Raw genomic sequence first — 19,835 nt, forward strand, 5'->3', positions numbered from 1 at the left:
ACCATTCAGCTACTGGCCCCATGCTCTAACCACTAGGCTACCTGTGGTTGTTGTCATCTCAAAAGCCAAAGGGGTTGGCTAAAGTACAAGACTAGCAACCAGGCGAGTATAAAACATACTCTGGCCTCTGTTTCAGATCAATCAAATGAATATCTTTATTGAGTCTCCATACTGTATATTTCCATCAATTTTCCTTCCTTTGCAAAATACTTTTTTTCTTATTTTTTCTCTCTCCAAATAGTAAAAAAGTAGGAAATCTAACTGTCCAAGGGGCCCCAAGACAGACAGCAGAGCATAGACTAAAATAATTATAAATAAAACATTGAATATGGCTATTTACATGGTGTAATACTGTTTATCATTACATAATAATGCACATGTTCATAGTGAATATACAGGTATTAACATTGTAATTGTCGCAACCAAACAATGCATTATCTCACAGAGAAAGGCCAAGGTTCGACAGTGGCTCTCGGCCAATCACAATCTTTCATTCGGCAACTTCCTGATACTAGCAATCAATCGCAAGGTCCATTGTTTGGTCAACTTATTGTTGATGGGAGTCTTTGGTTGTTGTGCTGGGATGTGTGACACCCTCTGATTGGGTATTCTGTGGCTTTTGATTGGTTCTCCTGTTCCAGACTGTAGAAAGTCCATTTTAAATGTTGTAATTCTCAAATCTTATCAAATCAACAACAAAACAAAGCAAGGAGGCAGTGGAGGATGCAGACCCAGGTAAACAGAGAACCACCAGTTCACAACCATCAGTCTGTGTGAGGTGCCTGATAGAAGTTGCAGCTCTAGGATCAGTTTTCCCTCGTTATATCCTAACCTTAACCTCTGGGGGGTGACACAACACTGACTTCAGATCAGCGTCTAGGAAAGGGGCACTTCACATGCCTAATTTCCTCATCAGTTTGCATCACCTTCATGTCTGCATTGCTTTGAGACTGAAAAGAGCTACGGGTGCTACTTCCCCCCCCCCCGGTCTCTTTACCCAGTTGACATGTAAACCTTGTGCAATCTGGGTTCCTCTCACACACTGCCATTACTAAAACATTCACAGAGGGTGGTAATAGCACTCAGATCGGCAAAGGGATGACAACTTGAATGACACCTCCTTTTTAAGATTGCTACCATTGGAAGTGAGGGGGGAACCAACAAAGCTACTACCTTTTAACAAGGGGGGAAAAGGGGATTGTCCCCAAACAATACCAAATAAATTAACAAATATATCCATAGCTTAAACAAATGCTCGAATAAAAAAACTAAGAACAGCAAAGATTTTTTTTTCAGATGAACAATCAAGCAGTATTAGATTTACGACAATCTGTTTCAAACTCAATCCCGATAAGGTGCTGATTTGGTTGAAAGGAGTTTTGGACGATTTCAGGCTTCAAGAAGTCTGGTGATTCTGGTTGGTTGGTGTCTTCCATGAGTCTGCCCATCATAGAGATCCTATACAATGATTCTAATTCCTAATTCAATGGAGTCCATTGAAACATAGTAACCAAAAAATGCATTCATGTGGAAGGATCCATGTAGGGTAGTGAGGGTGATTGCAGGTAAAAAACGGAATGTTGAACAGAATTTCACCTCATTGTAGGGTTAGTGGGTCTTGGGGGGTTGGAGGGGTCCATTCTTGTCTGTCCATTACCATGGTCATTGTTCATCTCATTCATCCCCAGAGAGACCATAACCTATGACCTATAACCCTTAACCTGTGGGCTCCTGTCCACCCTGAGGCCTGGAAAAGCTTCAGCATGCAGAGTGAATTCAAACACGCGTCTCTGTGCAACTGTGTGTGTGTGTTTGTGCATATCTGTATATGCTTTAGACTGGAGATTATCATTCTGGTAAACACACATGCACGCACACTCGCGCACACACACCATTACACCTGTGTATTGTGGGAGTACATGAGCTGTGTCTCAGGTGAATAGGGCCATGTGGATGAGCTAGCAGTAAACCTTAGGGGTTAGGTAAGCCCCCTCAGTCCCAGCCATTGTCCTTGATCATGTGGGCCAGCTCGATAATGAACTTCCCCTCCTTGTACTTCTGACTGCTCTCAAAGGCATGCTCCTGCAGAGAGAAAGAGAGACACACTGGAGCATTGTCGTGAATGTGAACAGTGTGATTTTCTATCTGGGGTAATCTCCCTTTCTTGTTATTTTATACGTAATCCTAATAAAATACGTAGAGTGCTTGTATGTGCATATGCATGGGTGAGAGTGTGTGTGTTTGTGCGTGTGACGTAGAGTGCTTGTATGTGCATATGCATGGGTGAGAGTGTGTGTGTTTGTGCGTGTGACGTAGAGTGCTTGTATGTGCATATGCATGGGTGAGAGTGTGTGTGTTTGTGTGCTTATCATCCCCCTGTTGATGGGTGTACTAGGTCGGCAGCAGCACTTTTGGCCCCTTGACAGTGCTGGAGCATTAGGCCTCGTGGAGGATATTAATAACATCACACAGATGGCAACACCATAAAACACTACAAGGCCACGTACCACCCGGGTCTCTCTCACTGACCTCCACACACCCACATAGTTACCCCACAAAGCGAAGCCAGGGACAACAGCAATGTGGAGCATTTGTTTATCATGTCTATAGATGTGTTATAGACCTGCATGTCTAGAGATCTGTTTGTGGAGGATTCCTATGTAATTAGCTACTTACGTATTTCCAGCCCAGCGTGGTTTTACAGTTTTCACAGTAGATATCAGCCACCGCGTGAAGCCCTGTCAACAGAACCCTCTCTTCTGCTGGTCCACACCCCACGTTCACCCTGAGACGGAGAGCAAGAGGAGTGTGATAAATGGAGAGAAAGGTGAAGAAAATAAAATGTAAAAAATAGAGAGGGGTGTCAAAGTGATAAAATGAGAGTTTGATTTGGAGAATAATAAAAATAGGCTCAGGTACTTACACTGAGTTGAAGAGGTAAGCTCGACCTTGACTTCCTTGGAAGGACTGGATGAGAGACAAAGAGAGAGGGAGAACAGGATGAGAAAAGTCACAATCCTATCACGGGAGTAGACATTATTGGTCTGTTGTTTTTTCCCACCTGTTTTCCACAGCGATGCTAGCATCAAGGCAGACACATGGCATCACTCACGTTCCTAAAACAAAGGTATCCCATTCTCTATCCCATTAAATCTCATTGATATGCTAACATGGTATTGTTTTTCCACTTATATGGTATGTACCGTACATACCTATCTATACCGTACGTACCTACCTAGCCACTTATATGGTATGTACCATACATACCCACCTATACCGTACGTACCTACCTAGCCACTTATATGGTATGTACCGTACATACCTACCTATACCGTACATACCTACCTAGCCACTTATATGGTATGTACCGTACATACCTACCTATACCATACGTACCTACCTAGCCACTTATATGGTATGTACCGTACATACCTACCTATACTGTACGTACCTACCTAGCCACCTATACGGTATGTACCATACATACCTACCTATACCGTACGTACCTACCTAGCCACTTATATGGTATGTACCGTACATACCTACAATTACCATACGTACCTACCTAGCCACTTATATGGTATGTACCGTACATACATACCTATACCGTACATACCTACCTATACCGTACGTACCTACCTAGCCACTTATATGGTATGTACCTACCTATACCGTACGTACCTACCTAGCCACTTATATGGTATGTACCGTACATACCTACCTATACAGTACATACCTACCTATACCGTACGTACCTACCTAGCCACTTATATGGTATGTACCGTACATACCTACCTATACAGTACATACCTACCTATAACGTACGTACCTACCTAGCCACTTATATGGTATGTACCGTACATACCTACCTATACCGAACATACCTACCTATACCGTACGTACCTACCTAGCCACTTATATGGTATGTACCGTACATACCTACCTATACCGTACATACCTGCCTATACCGTACGTACCTACCTAGCCACTTATATGGTATGTACCGTACATACCTACCTATACCGTACGTACCTACCTAGCCACTTATATGGTATGTACCGTACATTCCTACATATACCGTACGTACCAACCTACCCACTTATATGGTATGTACCGTACATACCTACCTATACCGTACGTACCTACCTAGCCACTTATATGGTATGTACCGTACATACCCACCTATACAGTACATACCTACCTATAACGTACGTACCTACCTAGCCACTTATATGGTATGTACCGTACATACCTACCTATACCGTACATACCTACCTATACCGTACGCACCTACCAACCCACTTATATGGTATGTACCGTACATACCTACCTATACCGTACATACCTACCTATACCGTACGTACCTACCTAGCAACTTATATGGTATGTGCCGTACATACCTACCTATACCGTACATACCTACCTATACCGTACGTACCTACCTAGCCACTTATATGGTATGTACCGTACATACCTACCTATACCGTACGTACCTACCTAGCCACTTATATGGTATGTACCGTACATACCTACCTATACCATACGTACCTACCTATACCGTACGTACCTACCTAGCCACGTATATGGTATGTACCGTACATACCTACCTATACCGTACATACCTACCTATACCGTACGTACCTACCTAGCCACTTATATGGTATGTACCGTACATACCTACCTATACCGTACATACCTACCTATACCGGACGTACCTACCTATCCACTTATATGCTATGTACCGTACATACCTACCTATACCGTACGTACCTACCTAGCCACTTATATGGTATGTACCATACATACCTATCTATACCGTACGTACCTGCCTAGCCACTTATATGGTATGTACCGTACATACCTACCTATACCGTACGTACCTACCTAGCCACTTATATGGTATGTACCATACATACCTACCTATACCGTACGTACCTACCTTGCCACTTATATGGGATGTACCATACATACCTACCTATACCGTACGTACCTACCTAGCCACTTATATGGTATGTACCATACATACCTACCTATACCGTACGTACCTACCTAGCCACTTATATGGTATGTACCGTACATACCTACCTATACCGTACGTACCTACCTAGCCACTTATATGGTATGTACCATACATACCTACCTATACCGTACGTACCTACCTAGCCACTTATATGGTATGTACCGTACATACCTACCTATACCGTATGTACCTACCTAGCCACTTATATGGTATGTACCATACATACCTACCTATACCGTACGTACCTACCTAGCCACTTATATGGTATGTACCATACATACCTACCTATACCGTACGTACCTACCTTGCCACTTATATGGTATGTACCATACATACCTACCTATACCGTACGTACCTACCTAGCCACTTATATGGTATGTACCATACATACCTACCTATACCGTACGTACCTACCTAGCCACTTATATGGTATGTACCGTACATACCTACCTATACCGTACGTACCTACCTAGCCACTTATATGGTATGTACCATACATACCTACCTATACCGTACGTACCTACCTAGCCACTTATATGGTATGTACCGTACATACCTACCTATACCGTATGTACCTACCTAGCCACTTATATGGTATGTACCGTACATACCTACCTATACCGTACGTACCTACCTAGCCACTTATATGGTAAAAGCTTGAATTGATAAAGGTTAAAGGTATGTACGTACCGTACCCTTTAACCTTTATCAATTCAAGATTTTAACGACAACGTATTTTCAACAACGACAAAGGAGTTCACAGGAGACACATAATACAAGCCTTTTGATAGGCCGAGTCAGAGTTCTGCCCTACCATATGGCCATAGAAAAAAACAGCCCTGAGGGAGAAGGCTTTACGATTGGCTGCTTTTGCCAAGCTGGTAGTGTGTGTTGCAATGTGACATGTGTGTAGCTCCGTAGCCACCAGGAGCCTGGGTGGATCTGTGTGGTGTGTATGGTGGGGGATGGATCTCTGTGGTGTGTATGGTGGGGGGATGGAGCTATATGGTATGGGGTGGTCCTATGTAGCTCAGTTGCTAGAGCATGGAGCTTTGCAACGGCAGGATAGTGGGTTTGATTCCCAGGCCAGGACCACCCATAAAATGTACGTACGCATGACTGTAAGTCGCTTTGGATTTGACAGCGCTGATGTGGTAGTGTGGTACTGTGGCGTGTGGTGTAGTGTTATGTATGGGGTGGTGTGGAGCTGTGCTGTATATGTGGTGTTTGGTGTGGAGCTGTGTTGTGGCTATGTTCCATGCTATCTAATATATTGTAGATAAACATGAAGCCTCTATGGTTTAACAGACACACATGCACACATTTTCTCCTACAAACTCTCCTTTCTTTTTCTCACTCTCTCTCTCTCTGGCTTTCTCACAAAGACACACATTACACACAAAATCATCCACCCACACACACATGCAATCATTGCCCTCTTTATTTTAGTCTGACATAAAAACATGCTGCTTCCATGGAAACTGTGTGTTTGCAGAGTGAACACAGTCAATCTGCTTTGATGTGCTGCTGGCTTACACTAAAATCCCACTAGTGTCTATGAAAAGCTGTGTGTGTCTGTGTATTAGGGAGCTTTGTGGCCTGGCCTCTTCATCCACCCGGGGATATTACCCATGATGCTCTAGTCTAGAGAGTTCCAGGAGGTGACAGTAATATGATGACCTCTCTCGCCCCTCTCTTTTATGGTTTGATCTCGCTCTCATTTCCTTCGTTATTTCTCTCTTGCAGTTGCACACAAAGCTAAATAGATTAAGGGCTTTTCCTTGTTCCTGACATGTGTTAAGTAATTCAGGGCCGTTACTGTGTTAATGACCACAACAACTGGTGGAATAAAGTGAACCCAGGTCAACCTGGTGGAACACGATGAATGTCCAATGTTATCGTAAGCAAATGAGCAAATGGAAGCAATCGCATTGAGACAGAATCTAGTCTCGGTCAAATGCAACCACACACACACACACACACACACACACACACACACACACACACACACACACACACACACACACACACACACACACACACACACACACACACACACACACACACACACACACACACACACACACACACACTAAGGCTCTACAGTAGATGCTAGGAAGTGTGCCAGCATAAGGATTAACAGCTGTTAAAATATGGGGTTTAACTACAACTGCAGCGCTCCTCTGCTATGCAGCTTCATACACATGACATAGCTGCCCTGTTCACAAATATACTTCAACTTTTTTGTCCTTGTCGAAAAAGCCTACCTTGGAGATGAGCTCGTCATGGTTGGCCAGGTGAGCTCGACAGTGGATGCAGCTGTAGGTACGGTGGCAGTTGGGCAGGTAAGCCTGGAAGGTCTTGGAGCGCGTCATGATGACAGTTGCCTGGGAGACAGCGGCGGTTTCAGGGGCGACGGCGTTGCTGTTGCTGGGCGAAGTATGGGGGCGGTGCAGGAAGGGGCTGCCGGCCCAGGACGGCTCGCAGGGGAAGCACCGCAACACACAGGTGAGGGCCGTGGTGGGGCGCGGGGTGGGAGGCACACACCTGGGGGGGGACACTTTAATATGGATCCACGATAACAGATCATGTTTATCGTCAAGGCACAGAAATATTTTGCGTTGAGAATGCCAAATATGAATATTACACACATGCATAAACGCACACATGTGCACGCACACAGACACAATGATCCAGACCTACACTCCACGGAGTGGGAAAATCATTTTGAAAAATGACCCAATCTTTCCAACAAGTCTTACTTGAGGCTCTCTCTTATTAAAGAATGGTGGAAAGTGTTTGTGAATTATTACCCAATTCAATACAATGCTCTCCATCAGGAGTGTGTAGCTAAATGTATGTGTGTGGTCTATAGACTACGGCAACCAAACACCCACAAAGGGGAGCTGAGGGAAGGAAAGGTGTGTAGGACAGGATGTGTATGCAGTAGTGGCGGAGCTAGTAAAATGCTACTTCTACTGGCCTCAGTGGCCTGCTACTGTTCCAGCACCAAAATGGTCAACATTGATGTACATTATCGTGTTTTTTAAATATTTTTTTATGTACTCATATGTACTCACAACATAGTTTTTCTTAGAATAGTTTTCCATTTTCGCTGGTGTTGCACTTTTTAAAAGCTCTGGAATGATATCCACCTGTACAATGTTAGCAGTGGCTTTGAATTCTAAAACAGGCCTAATTAAAACATAACCTGCTGTACACACGTCATATGTGAACATTTCTGCATTTTGAATGTTCTATATCTTGAAAGCATAATTTCTGACATTAAAAACATTTTGGGACTGTATCATCAGTGGACTAATGAAACAAATACCAAAATATAGTTTTTGAGTGGTCAACGTCAATATACCAAGCACATTGAGGAAAGGAACTGTCAGTAGAGCAAAAAGAACATGATAAGAAGAGATCTTTACCTTGCTAATTGAATGAGAGGAAAGATTTGTTGAGCTAATCAAACATATGGCAGAGTGGTTAGCCTCGCTCGCGTACACACACACACACAGGCGATTGATTAGATGCTGTGATCAGAGGGTTGTGACATCAGCACCACAAAGGCTAAAGTGGCAAAGCCAGTGCTGAAGAGATAACAGACAAGCAGAAATGGAGGAAGGGTACACTACTGCTGTACTGTACCCACTTATCACACCCTTTGTCACAACCACTGATCACGTGCTTTGACACGCAACGTGATTAAAAAGGTAGTCTGCTTCATAGAAAAATAGCATTCCAACTACCCTTGACAAATAAAAACATACCCTGCTTTTTCATAGGTCTACATTTCACCTGGTCTGACTGCAAGACAACAGCAAGAAGGAAGCAGACAGACTCCTAATTCAGATTCATGTAAGGTTTCCCATTTGTAACATTTTTGGGATGACTCTTATGATGATTCCATCCTGTGAAGAAGGGCTACCACATTTCCCCCTCTGGCCACATAAACAATGGCCGTGCCCGTATTTTGTCCTTTACAGGGGCCCTATACTGTTAGTGCACACTAGCCATACAGAGGGAGTCCAGAATGCTCACTCCTGTATCCCTACTCAGCAGTTCGCGCTAGGTAAGCGGCTCATGCCATGTAAGCCTGCTGTAAAGCCTGCTGACTAAGGACCTAGGGCCTGGCACAATATGTAGGGGGCACCCACCACCCTCTGAGAGAAGAATGGAAGTGCTGAGCTATCTCTCTCTCTCTGGGCAAGGGTCACCGCCATGGTGGCCAGTCAAAGTGACAACAGCCATGACACTAAGGTCCACTGTTACCTCTGAGCTGACACTGTGTGTGTGTGTGTCTTTGTGTGTGTGTGTGTGTGTGTGTGTGTGTGTACCATTCCAAATGGCCAATCAATCAGTCAAGCGCAATCTCAAATGATTAAAGGCGCTAGCTGTATCAGTCGAGCCTGTTCAAATAAACACACATCGCCTTTTGACGGAATCAAGCTTGGGATTACAAACGTTCATTTACTGTGACCACCATTGATATGAAAAAGGAACTGTGCCCATAGATACCTAATGTCTAATCATTGCCATCCTGCCCATCCAGAAGCCCCAATCAATAACTTATAGCTTAGTCTAACCATGTCAGCCCGAGAAGAGAAAAATGACACCCATCTCCAAACAAAAAGAGGTTGGCTGGGCTGTAGAAGCCATACATTGTCAGCTTTGTCTGTGGGCAACAACTGCAGCACCTCACACAGACTGCACGTGTCTGTGTGTGTGCGTGCGTGTGTATGCGGTGTGGGCAGGCATCACTAGCTATTCTCTACCCTAACAAGCACAAATGACAGACTCCATCCTTAATGTCTTCCCTCTGGGCAAAACCAATGAAAACAAAAGCAAGCCTCTACACGGTTCATTAACGGAGCCTCGATAACAGGTCTACCTTCACCCCAGCAAAGCGGTTAAAAATAAACACACATATCAAAAGATGAAAGACTGAAACAACAGCCAGACAGCAAAGATAAGAGATGACAAGCTATCATGGTGAGGTCGTTTCAAATAGGCCTAAAAACTAACCCAGCAACCATTTAAATAGTCTGGAAATGACTGCCTGGCTACCAATGAGCCCCAGTCATCCAACCATCCCATGTAGGATCTGGATTCATCTACTATAGGCCTTATGTAGCGACACCTCACCCCCCACTGCCCTCACCCACACCGTCTGGCCAGGTAGGACACCTCCTTCTCCCAATCCACATCTAAAACCTACATTCAACACAGGACAGCGACTCCGACCAATATTCACAAGTCACTGAAGGAGACACCTCTCCATGGGGAAGGAAATTCTCCATTGTCCTTCATGATTTCAGATCACCCAGGAACACCCCCAACGGAGAAGGGCCCTCTCCCTCTTCATCCCCCCTTTTCAAATTGAGATTACAGACTGCAACCAAATCGCCGCCATTGAATAACAAAGGAACTAGCCTTGGTGGAGGTTGCTTCAAATGGTCCTCTGTCAATGGCAGGGCTCTTCACGTTTGCACAACAAAAGAGATGTTGCAGACTGTAGGATCTGGAGGACACCCAGGAACCAGCATGCTATAGTGAGAAGAGAATGAACCTTACCAAAAACATGCTTATTATTTTGAAGGAGACTGTTGAAACAGCATCATTCATCTGAGATATAATGATCTGACACATGTTCTCATTAGCTAACTGACGAAGAGTAATCAGTTAAGGTTACATTTGTTAGTGTTTGTGAGGTTTTGCTCAGCCAACTAGCTAAAACAACAAAGGCACGTGCCCTGGGAACGGAGATGAGGCTGGCATGGCATGAGTGACGGTCATTAGAAAACACAGGGGTCGGAAAAGAGAATGAAAGGGTGTGAGAGAGATCATCTAAAAAAGGGAAGGCAAAATGAGGACAAGAGATGGAGAGAGAAACGAGGACAGAGATGGAGAGAGAAACGAGGACAGAGATGGAGAGAGAAACGAGGACAGAGATGGAGAGAGAAACGAGGACAGAGATGGAGAGAGAAACGAGGACAGAGATGGAGAGAGAAACGAGGACAGAGATGGAGAGAGAAACGAGGACAAGAGATGGAGAGAGAAACGAGGACAGAGATGGAGAGAGAAATGGTGACAAGTACAAGAGAGCAGCAGGAAGAGAAAGAGAATAAGAAAACCAGAGAGAGAAATAAATAAATAAAGAGAATGAAAGACAACAGTAGGTTGAGAGAGAGATAGAGACATTATAAAATATGATAAATAAATAAAAGGAGAGAGAGTGGGAGAACCAGGTCAGTGGCAGCAGTAGTACTGGTGTTAGGGACATTATGTTCTGATTTTTCCAGCCTCTGTGATGGCGATTGAATGACAAAGTGAGCTACCGTACTAACCTCAGTCTAGCCATACACAGCCATTCATATGCAGACTGACTGAGAGAAAGCCTCCTACTCAGAAGGCCCTGGGGCTCACAACAACACTCCCACACAGCTATATCTCTGTTGCACTGCTTGACGTATTGGCACAGACTTCATGACAAACGCTAGGATTTTGTGCTTATGCTTCCAATTATTTAAAAGGCTGAAAAGGCATTTTTTGACATGATACAGAGCCAAGGAAAAGGTGACAAACATTGAACGCTTAACAATATCAAGTGATGCATCTTCTATGATGTGTTCCATAGGTAGCTTCATTTGGGTGGTTTTAAAACTACCTATTAAGTGGTTGATTTGTTTATTTACCAGTTAGGTTGCTATTTCATCATAATGTCCTTAAGTCAGATGACAATGAAAAGTCCAAAGGAACAGAGATGTTACTGTGGGTAAAGATAGCTACCCATTCACCCCTCTGCCAACTTAGAGAGAAATAAAGAGAATGGAAGACTGCAGTAGGATGAGGGAAAGATAGAGACATGATAAAATGATAAATAAATAAAGGAGAGAGTTGGAGAAGCAGGTCAGTGGCAGCAGTAGTACTGGTGTCAGGTGCTTGTGAGTGTGACAGTATACAGCTACATGGCCAGACTAGGCTGCTGCGTTATGTAGGCCAGCCACTCCATCACCAGACTGCACATACGGCTCCCAGTAACTCGGCACTGCTAGGCTACCACTGCTAGGCTACCACTGCTAGGCTACCACCACTAGGCTACCTATCATTCAGTAGCAGAGCAGCAGACCCACAGGGGGCAAAGCAAAGCACAGGGTCTGGCCAGACAGACAGTCAGGGGGCTGGGCCACTGAGGGATGGCTGGCCGATGACGTCGGCGGAGGATGGATACACACATTGACATGCATGTAGGTCTACATTGGCCTGCACACATTTTGACATGCACAATACACACACACATTGATAAAAATAAACATAGAATCAAGCACACACACTCATCACATACGCTGCAGCTACTGTTTATAATCTATCCCAGGGGTAGGCAACCCTGATCCTGGAGTGCCACAGGCACTTCCTATTTTTAATTTAACTGACCTGAAAAAACCAGGTGTGTTGAATTTAGGCAATCACTGAACTGATCAATTAGCTCAGTTGGACAGGTGTGGTGCCTAGTTAGAACAAAATCCTGTAGTACCTGGGCCCTTCCAGGAACAGGGTTCCCACTCCTGATCTATTCTGTTACCTATTCACTTTAACCCTACTTACACTACATGGCCAAAGGTATGTGGACACCTGCTCATCAAACTACTCATTCCAAAATCATGGGCATTAATATGGAGTTGGTTGCCATTTGCTGCTATAACAGCCTCCACTCTTCTGGGAAGGCTTTCCACTAGATGTTGGAACTTTACTGCAGGGACTTGCTTCCATTCAGCCACAAGAGCATTAGGGCACTGATGTTAGGCGATTAGGCCTGGCTCGTAGTCGGCGTTCCAATTCATCCCAAAGGTGTTTGATGAGGTTGAAGTCAGGGCAATGTGCATGCCAGTCAAGTTCTTCCACGCCGATCTCGACAAACCATTTCTGTACGGACCTATATTAGTGCACTGGGGATTTATCATGCTGAAACAGGAAAGGGCCTTCACTAATCTGATGCCACAAAGTTGGAAGCACAGAATCCTAGAATGTCATTGTATGCTGTAGCATTAAGATTCCCCTTCACTGGAACTAAGGGGCCTAGCCCGAACCATGAAAAACAGCCCCAGACCATTATTCCTCCTACACCAAACTTTACAGTTGGCACTATGCATTGGAGCAGGCAGCGTTCTCCTGGCATCTGCCAAAACCAGATTCTTCCGTCGGATTGCCAGATGGTGAAGCCCAATTCTTCACTCCAGAGAACGTGTTTCCACTGCTCTAGTCCAATGGTGGCGAGCTTTACACCACTCCAGCCAAAGCTTGCCTTTGTGCTTGTGTGCAGCTGCTAAGCCATGGAAACCCATTTCACAAAGCTCCCGACGAACAGTTCTTGTGCTGACGTTGCTTCCAGAGGCAGTTTGGAACTCAATAGTGAGTATTGCAACCGAGGACAGAGGATTTTTACACTTTACGCGCTTTAGCACTCGGCAGTCCCGTTCTGTGAGCTTATGAGGCTCCCGAGTGGCGCAGTGGTCTAAGGCACTGCATCTCACTGCTAGAGGCGTCACTACAGACCCTGGTTTGATCCTGGGCTGTATCACAACCAGCCATGATCGGGAGTCCCATAGGGCGGCGCACAATTGGCCCAGCGTCGTCCGGGTTAGGGGAGGGTTTGGCCGTCATTGTTAAATAAGAATTTGTTCTTAAATGACTTGCCTAGTTAAATAAAGGTTAAATAAAAATGCATTATAAAATACCACTTCGCGGCTGCGCCATTGTTGCTCCTAGACGTTTCCACTTCACAATAACAGCACTTAGAGTTGACAGGGGCAGCTTTAGCATGGCAGAAATTTGACACACTGACTTGTTGTAAAGGTGGCATCCTATGATGGTGCCAATTTGAAAGTCACTGAGCTCTTCAGTACGGGCTCTTCTACTGTTGATGTTTGTCTATGGAGATTGCATGGCTGTGTGCTCAATTTTATACAGTACCTACCTCAATTACCTTGTAGCCCTGCACATTAACTCAGTATTAGTACACTGTGTATAGAGCCAAGTTATCATTAACCATTGTGTATTTATGACTTTTTTCTATTATTTTTCTCTCTGCGTTGTTAGGAAGGGCCTGTAAAGTAAACATTTCACTGTTAGTCTACACCTGTTGTTTACGGAGCATGTGACAAATAACATTTGATATGATTCCCAGTTGATATGTGGTGGTAGTCTATTATTACCACAGATTTTCATGTCAATCAGATCCTGTTCAAAACGTAGACATGGAATGTACCACATCCTTCACAACACAGGACAAACTCCTGAATGTGTGGAGGGGGTGTAGAACGTTCTGCTAATGTCCCAGCTGGTGTGAATGACTGGCAGGAAATAGGTGTGACCAGCTGGATAGAACGTGTAAACATGCTCTCTCCCTCCATTTATTAGCATTGGGTGAATGAAAGGGCCAATGCAGACAGCTGGTCTCTGAATTGATTCACTGCCATATGAGGACCCAGCAGTGTCTTTTGAATAGCACTCTTTCTACACACACAAGATGCTATGAAGCGGTGAAGAAGATACACACTAATATCATATCCAGTTGGGGTCTATGGACTTGTACAGTGTTCTGTTGCATATGTGATGCGCATTAGGGTATGTATACTATACCGGCGTTACCTCTCACAACCCTACCAAGATGCAAAGTATGGAGTAAACACTGACTGAACATACAACACTGTAGGCTGTTCAGGGGAAATGGAAGTTGTAAGAATTGTAAGATTCTTGACTATGAGTATCACCAGCTTGACTGTATTATACCTGCCCTGTATGCTCTGATTTTTTTTGTCTCTGTTGTGGCGATTGAATGGCAAAGTGAGCTACCGTACTAACCTCAGTCTAGCCATACACAGCCATTCGTATGCAGACTGACTGAGAGATAGCCTCCTACTCAGAAGGCCCTGGGGCTCACAACAACACTCCCACACAGCTATATCTCTGTTGCACTGCTTGACGTCCTGGCACTGACTTCATGACAAACGCTAGGATTTTGTGCTTACAATTATTTAAAAGGCTGTTTTTTGTCATAGTACTGACTGGCTAAGAAAGAGGTGACAAACATTGAGCGCTTGACAATATCAAGTGATTCATCTGCTGTGTTCCATTAGGTAGCTTCAATTGGGTGGTTTTAAAACTACCTATTAAGTGGTTGATTTATTAATTTGCCAGTTAAGGTTATGGCTAAATAGGAACCTAAGCAGTAGCAGTGGATGGGTAAAAATCAACGGGGAAGCCAAGCACCCTACTTGTAGAGAAACACCAATGCCATCCTCCTCTCTTTCATGTCTATCACCCTATCACAATACACACTTTTATTTTTTGTTATCTTAGGCTATGTGGCTAAAATGCTTGCTCGCTAGCCTAACTTCCATTCATGGGCAACATTAGCTAGCTAATATTAGCCTTCTACATCTAGCTACATTTTGAACGTCCATCCTCTCAGGCCAGGGGCACAACAATGTATGAAATTAATGGTTGGATCAGAATCGTCGTTATAATCATTGGCCAGTACGGAGAATTAAGGAAAACCACAATTCCAAATCCCTATCTACATCCATAGCTAATTTAGGACAATTTTAGCTAGCTAGACACCAGAGACCAATAACACAATGAGATGCAACAATTCAAGTTGTTTCTGTTAATGACATATGCTCTCAAAGCGATTTGATAGGATAGAGACAAATCCAAGCCGGCTTCCTTTGACACTTTTCTTTCTGCCAGGACCATTCAGTTGTGCTCGCTCAGTTTAGCTCAATGCTGATTGGAAATACTGTTCTATTTTTGGGGTCAAGGGAGGCCAAATGCTCCCTGGCTTCGCTATGGCAGGCAAAAATGTAATATTCGTTTGGACCAGATATCAGATAGATGGCCTACACGTAAGAGAGACAGAGGGGCGCTGTTTCGCACACTCGGATGATAATGAAATGTCGAACTGAACAGAGATGTTACAGTGGGTAAAAATAGCTACCCATACCCTCTCTGCCAACTCGGTCAAGCTGATTTAGAGTAAATTAGATCTATGAGACTAATCAAGGGGAACCATCTGTTTATGTGGCCCACCATAAAACTGGATTCACTATTTTGGTATGGTTTTGTAGGAATGGAGAAAAACGATAGAGCCATCACTGGGCTATGAGGTCACTGAAAATCAATAGGAAAGATTGACTTCAGGTATTGTCGAACCTTTGACAATAACATCGATGTTACAATGTTACAACCATAGAATTAGTAATTATAATACAACCACTAAACGATGGTAATATTTTGAATAGCTGTTAAAACAACCAATTTAAGCCTGTCAATTATATTAATGTGGCAGAAGTAATGGAAAATGATTTTCAACATTGGACAAAACTGTCAACAAAAACAAGTCAGAGCCAATTTAATTTCATAACGCATTCCTTTTTGCAACTTCCACTTCCATCGCGCGTCTTAGGGTAGACCACAGTGAAGCCGTGGTGCAGAATACGCCACTGCCAACTTTGTGTAATCTAAACCAGCGCATCCAGTGCCACTGCGGACATTCGACATCAATTCCACTCGCATCATAAACTACACCCGCAGGTTATACACCAAGCATGGTCGGTCAGGAATGTTATTGTGTAATTGTAAAATAGTTATAATCATGTCTCAGGCCCCGTTATGAACTTTCGGACAAGATGCAATCCGTTTTAAACCTACCTGTACAGTTGTGCAATAACAATAAGCATTGACTGTACCTTTGGATAGAGAAAATGCAATCGTCGCCTCTTGTCCTTTGCAGATCACAACTTTGTGTTGCAAATCCTGCTCATTCTGTTAAAGGGTTTTCTTCTACGCGTTGACTTCAAGCCTCGATAAACAGAGGATGTTAATCGGATACTGACTGTAGAGCGCACGGTTTAAATTGAGCAAAGACAGTACCCCGTCTAGGGCAGACTGACATCCAAGGGAACCAATCAATGTAACATTACAGCATAGCAACATTGTTCCCATTGGCTACAGATGGTAATGCGGATGACCAATCGTTGCGCGGTGAGCATCAAGTGCCTACTTTCTTTTACACCCGCAACATTAGGTGCCTACGTTGCGCAGTAGTGAACCACATGCGTGGCGATCATAGACAGAAGTTCTTTGCACACTTTGCGCCTCAGTAAGTAACGTTAGCTTACCAATTTACCAAACAACATGGAAAAATGTCAATATTGTCCATAATTACAGTCATGGTAGAAAAGCAAATAGGTCTAAATACATTATGCTACTCGCTGTATATTATCTATATATATATATCTATTTATATCTATATATAGTCACTTTACCCCTACCTACGTGTATAAATTACCTCGACTGACCTGTATTCCCGTACATTGCCTTGATACAGACATCCCCTGTATATAGTCTCGTAATTGTTATTTTATCGTGTTTATTTAGTAAATATTTTCTTAATTCTATTTCATGAACTGCTTGTTGGTTAAGGACTTGTAAGTAAGAATTTCACGGTCAGGTCTACACTTGTTGTATTTGGCGCATTGATTAGAGCAAACCTTGTACCTGCAGAACCATATATTAATGTTAAGCATTATAATAAAAGCTGGAAGTATGCATGACCATGCTATACATACAGCACTGAAGGACACAATTAAGGAAAGACCAAATATATGACTTTCTGTTAGGGGGCCATGTAGAGAATTCTCACACCACACTCGAGAACTTGGTTAACTGCGACATCTAGTGGGTAATGCTGTGCCTTATCTGATAATTCAGTGGCTAGGGTTCCAGTAGCCCAAAATAAGTCTCATCATGGCTAGAAAGGATCCAGCTTCTGTCAAATGTGCGTGTTTAGCTAACCCTAACCCCTTTCCCAATTGTCTTATCCTAATACGTAAATTATTCTAATGTCAAATATGGCGTTCATTCGACAAATTCATTTCTAGCCATGACCAAGTTCCATGGCAGAAATCAGCTAGAGGGTTCGGAACAGTGACCACTTTATATGCCTACCAATATTCCGTTATTATTCGGATACTCAATTATTGTGTTTTTGAGTTGAAAAACATACTCCGTTTACAATAACTTCAAAAATGTTGTATCCCGGTTATGAGAAATAAATAAAATGCCTGGAATATGCTGATCTAAAGACGGGATACTGTGGCATGTAAACAAACATCTTAACAAACATCTTATCCTGTTTACTGTTGTTTTTTCGATCTGCGCAGGCTCAGTTTCGCATATCATTTTGGTTGTGTGATGTTTTCATCTGATTGTCAAACAAATCACTTAAAAAAGTAGGCTACCTGCGCAGTTCGATCCACAACAATAATAATTAGTTTACTACTGGCTACATTCACCCCTAATTTAGACAAGTTTATGCTTATAATATCCGACATTTGGTAGGCCATACTATAATATCCGACATTTGGTAGGCCATACTATAATATCCGACATTTGGTAGGCCATACTATAATATCCGACATTTGGTAGGCCATACTATAATATCCGACATTTGGTAGGCCATACTATAATATCCGACATTTGGTAGGCCATACTATAATATCCGACATTTGGTAGGCCATACTATAATATCCGACATTTGGTAGGCCATACTATAATATCCGACATTTGGTAGGCCATACTATAATATCCGACATTTGGTAGGCCATACTATAATATCCGACATTTGGTAGGCCATACTATAATATCCGACATTTGGTAGGCCATACTATAATATCCGGCATTTGGTAGGCCATTTGTTTGTCAACTATAGTTTGATACATGCAGCTTCTCTTATTTCATAATCTCTTGCTCCAGAAGACTAAATAAAGTAGTGCTCACTAGAATACTGTCACTAGAATATTGATAAAATGCATTAGTAATCTAGTTAACACCGGTAAAGTTGTCTGTTTCGTTTAGGGACTGGGAGAAAACGCAATAACTCCAAAACAGATTGGTCCTGTGCGAAATGTCCAAATGTCATCCGTTTGACTGGTTTTAAGAAAATGAAAACCTGAGAACGAAAAAACGCGTTTCTGATAAGACTTCAGTGGGTCTTGAGTGCGTATTTTAATATACTGTCTGATTGCATAACAGTGTAAAAGATAACACATTGCATGCATATTCGCATTTTCTCAAGAGGAGATGCTGAAATAAATCATATTAAATCATATTTCTCCACTCCTTTTCCTGAGACAAAATTAACATTTGTTGTACAATTTCACTGCAAGAACTGCATAATTCTTCAGGAGTTACTATTACGTTACATGTGAGAGGTTATAGGCCTACAGTCAGTGTCCAGATTTCATTTACTATTCCAAACACGCTGGTTTTCACAGCATTTCTCTGTTATTTCGAGATGGGCTAAAACTGCAGCCAGCGAGGAGAAATGATCTACAATGCTGGCCATATCAATATATATTTTATAAAGTTTCTGAAGTATCTTGAGGGACAAGTAGCTAGCTACAATGAGGTTAGTTTTTTTGAAAAATCAGCTAACCTCGTAAACTACCTATGTATAACCAACTAGCTAGTTAAAGCACCTAAAAGCACCGATTGGCCATGTTAAACAAGTCGCGAGTTTATCCAGGGTCAGTGATACAGAGTATATATATATATTTTTTAAATGTAAAAGGCAAGTCAGTTAAGAACAAATTATTCTTTACAATGATGGCCTATCCTGACCAAACCCAGACGACGCTGGGCCAATTGTGCGCTGCCCTACGGGGCTCCCAATCACGGCCGGATGTGATACAGCCTGGATTTGAACCAGGGACTGTAGTAACATCTCTTGCACTGAGATGCAGTGCCT

General features: G+C 43.1%; 1 protein-coding gene across 1 annotated transcript; it reads right to left on the reverse strand.

Annotated features, from left to right (window-relative positions):
- Positions 1–341: 341 nt before the first annotated feature.
- On the reverse strand, positions 342–16,969 carry ypel2a (yippee-like 2a). The gene is made up of 5 exons (XM_020464616.2): positions 16,774–16,969; positions 7,288–7,567; positions 2,924–2,967; positions 2,677–2,785; positions 342–2,082 (listed from the first exon to the last, which is right to left on the reverse strand). The coding sequence occupies exons 2-5, from the start codon at positions 7,393–7,395 to the stop codon at positions 1,993–1,995; spliced, it is 351 nt and encodes a 116-aa protein (XP_020320205.1). The 5' UTR covers positions 7,396–7,567; positions 16,774–16,969; the 3' UTR covers positions 342–1,992.
- Between the last annotated feature and the right edge of the window lie 2,866 nt (positions 16,970–19,835).

The sequence above is a fragment of the Oncorhynchus kisutch genome, linkage group LG28 (assembly GCF_002021735.2).
Source record: "Oncorhynchus kisutch isolate 150728-3 linkage group LG28, Okis_V2, whole genome shotgun sequence".
In the NCBI taxonomy this organism is placed as follows: domain Eukaryota; kingdom Metazoa; phylum Chordata; class Actinopteri; order Salmoniformes; family Salmonidae; genus Oncorhynchus; species Oncorhynchus kisutch.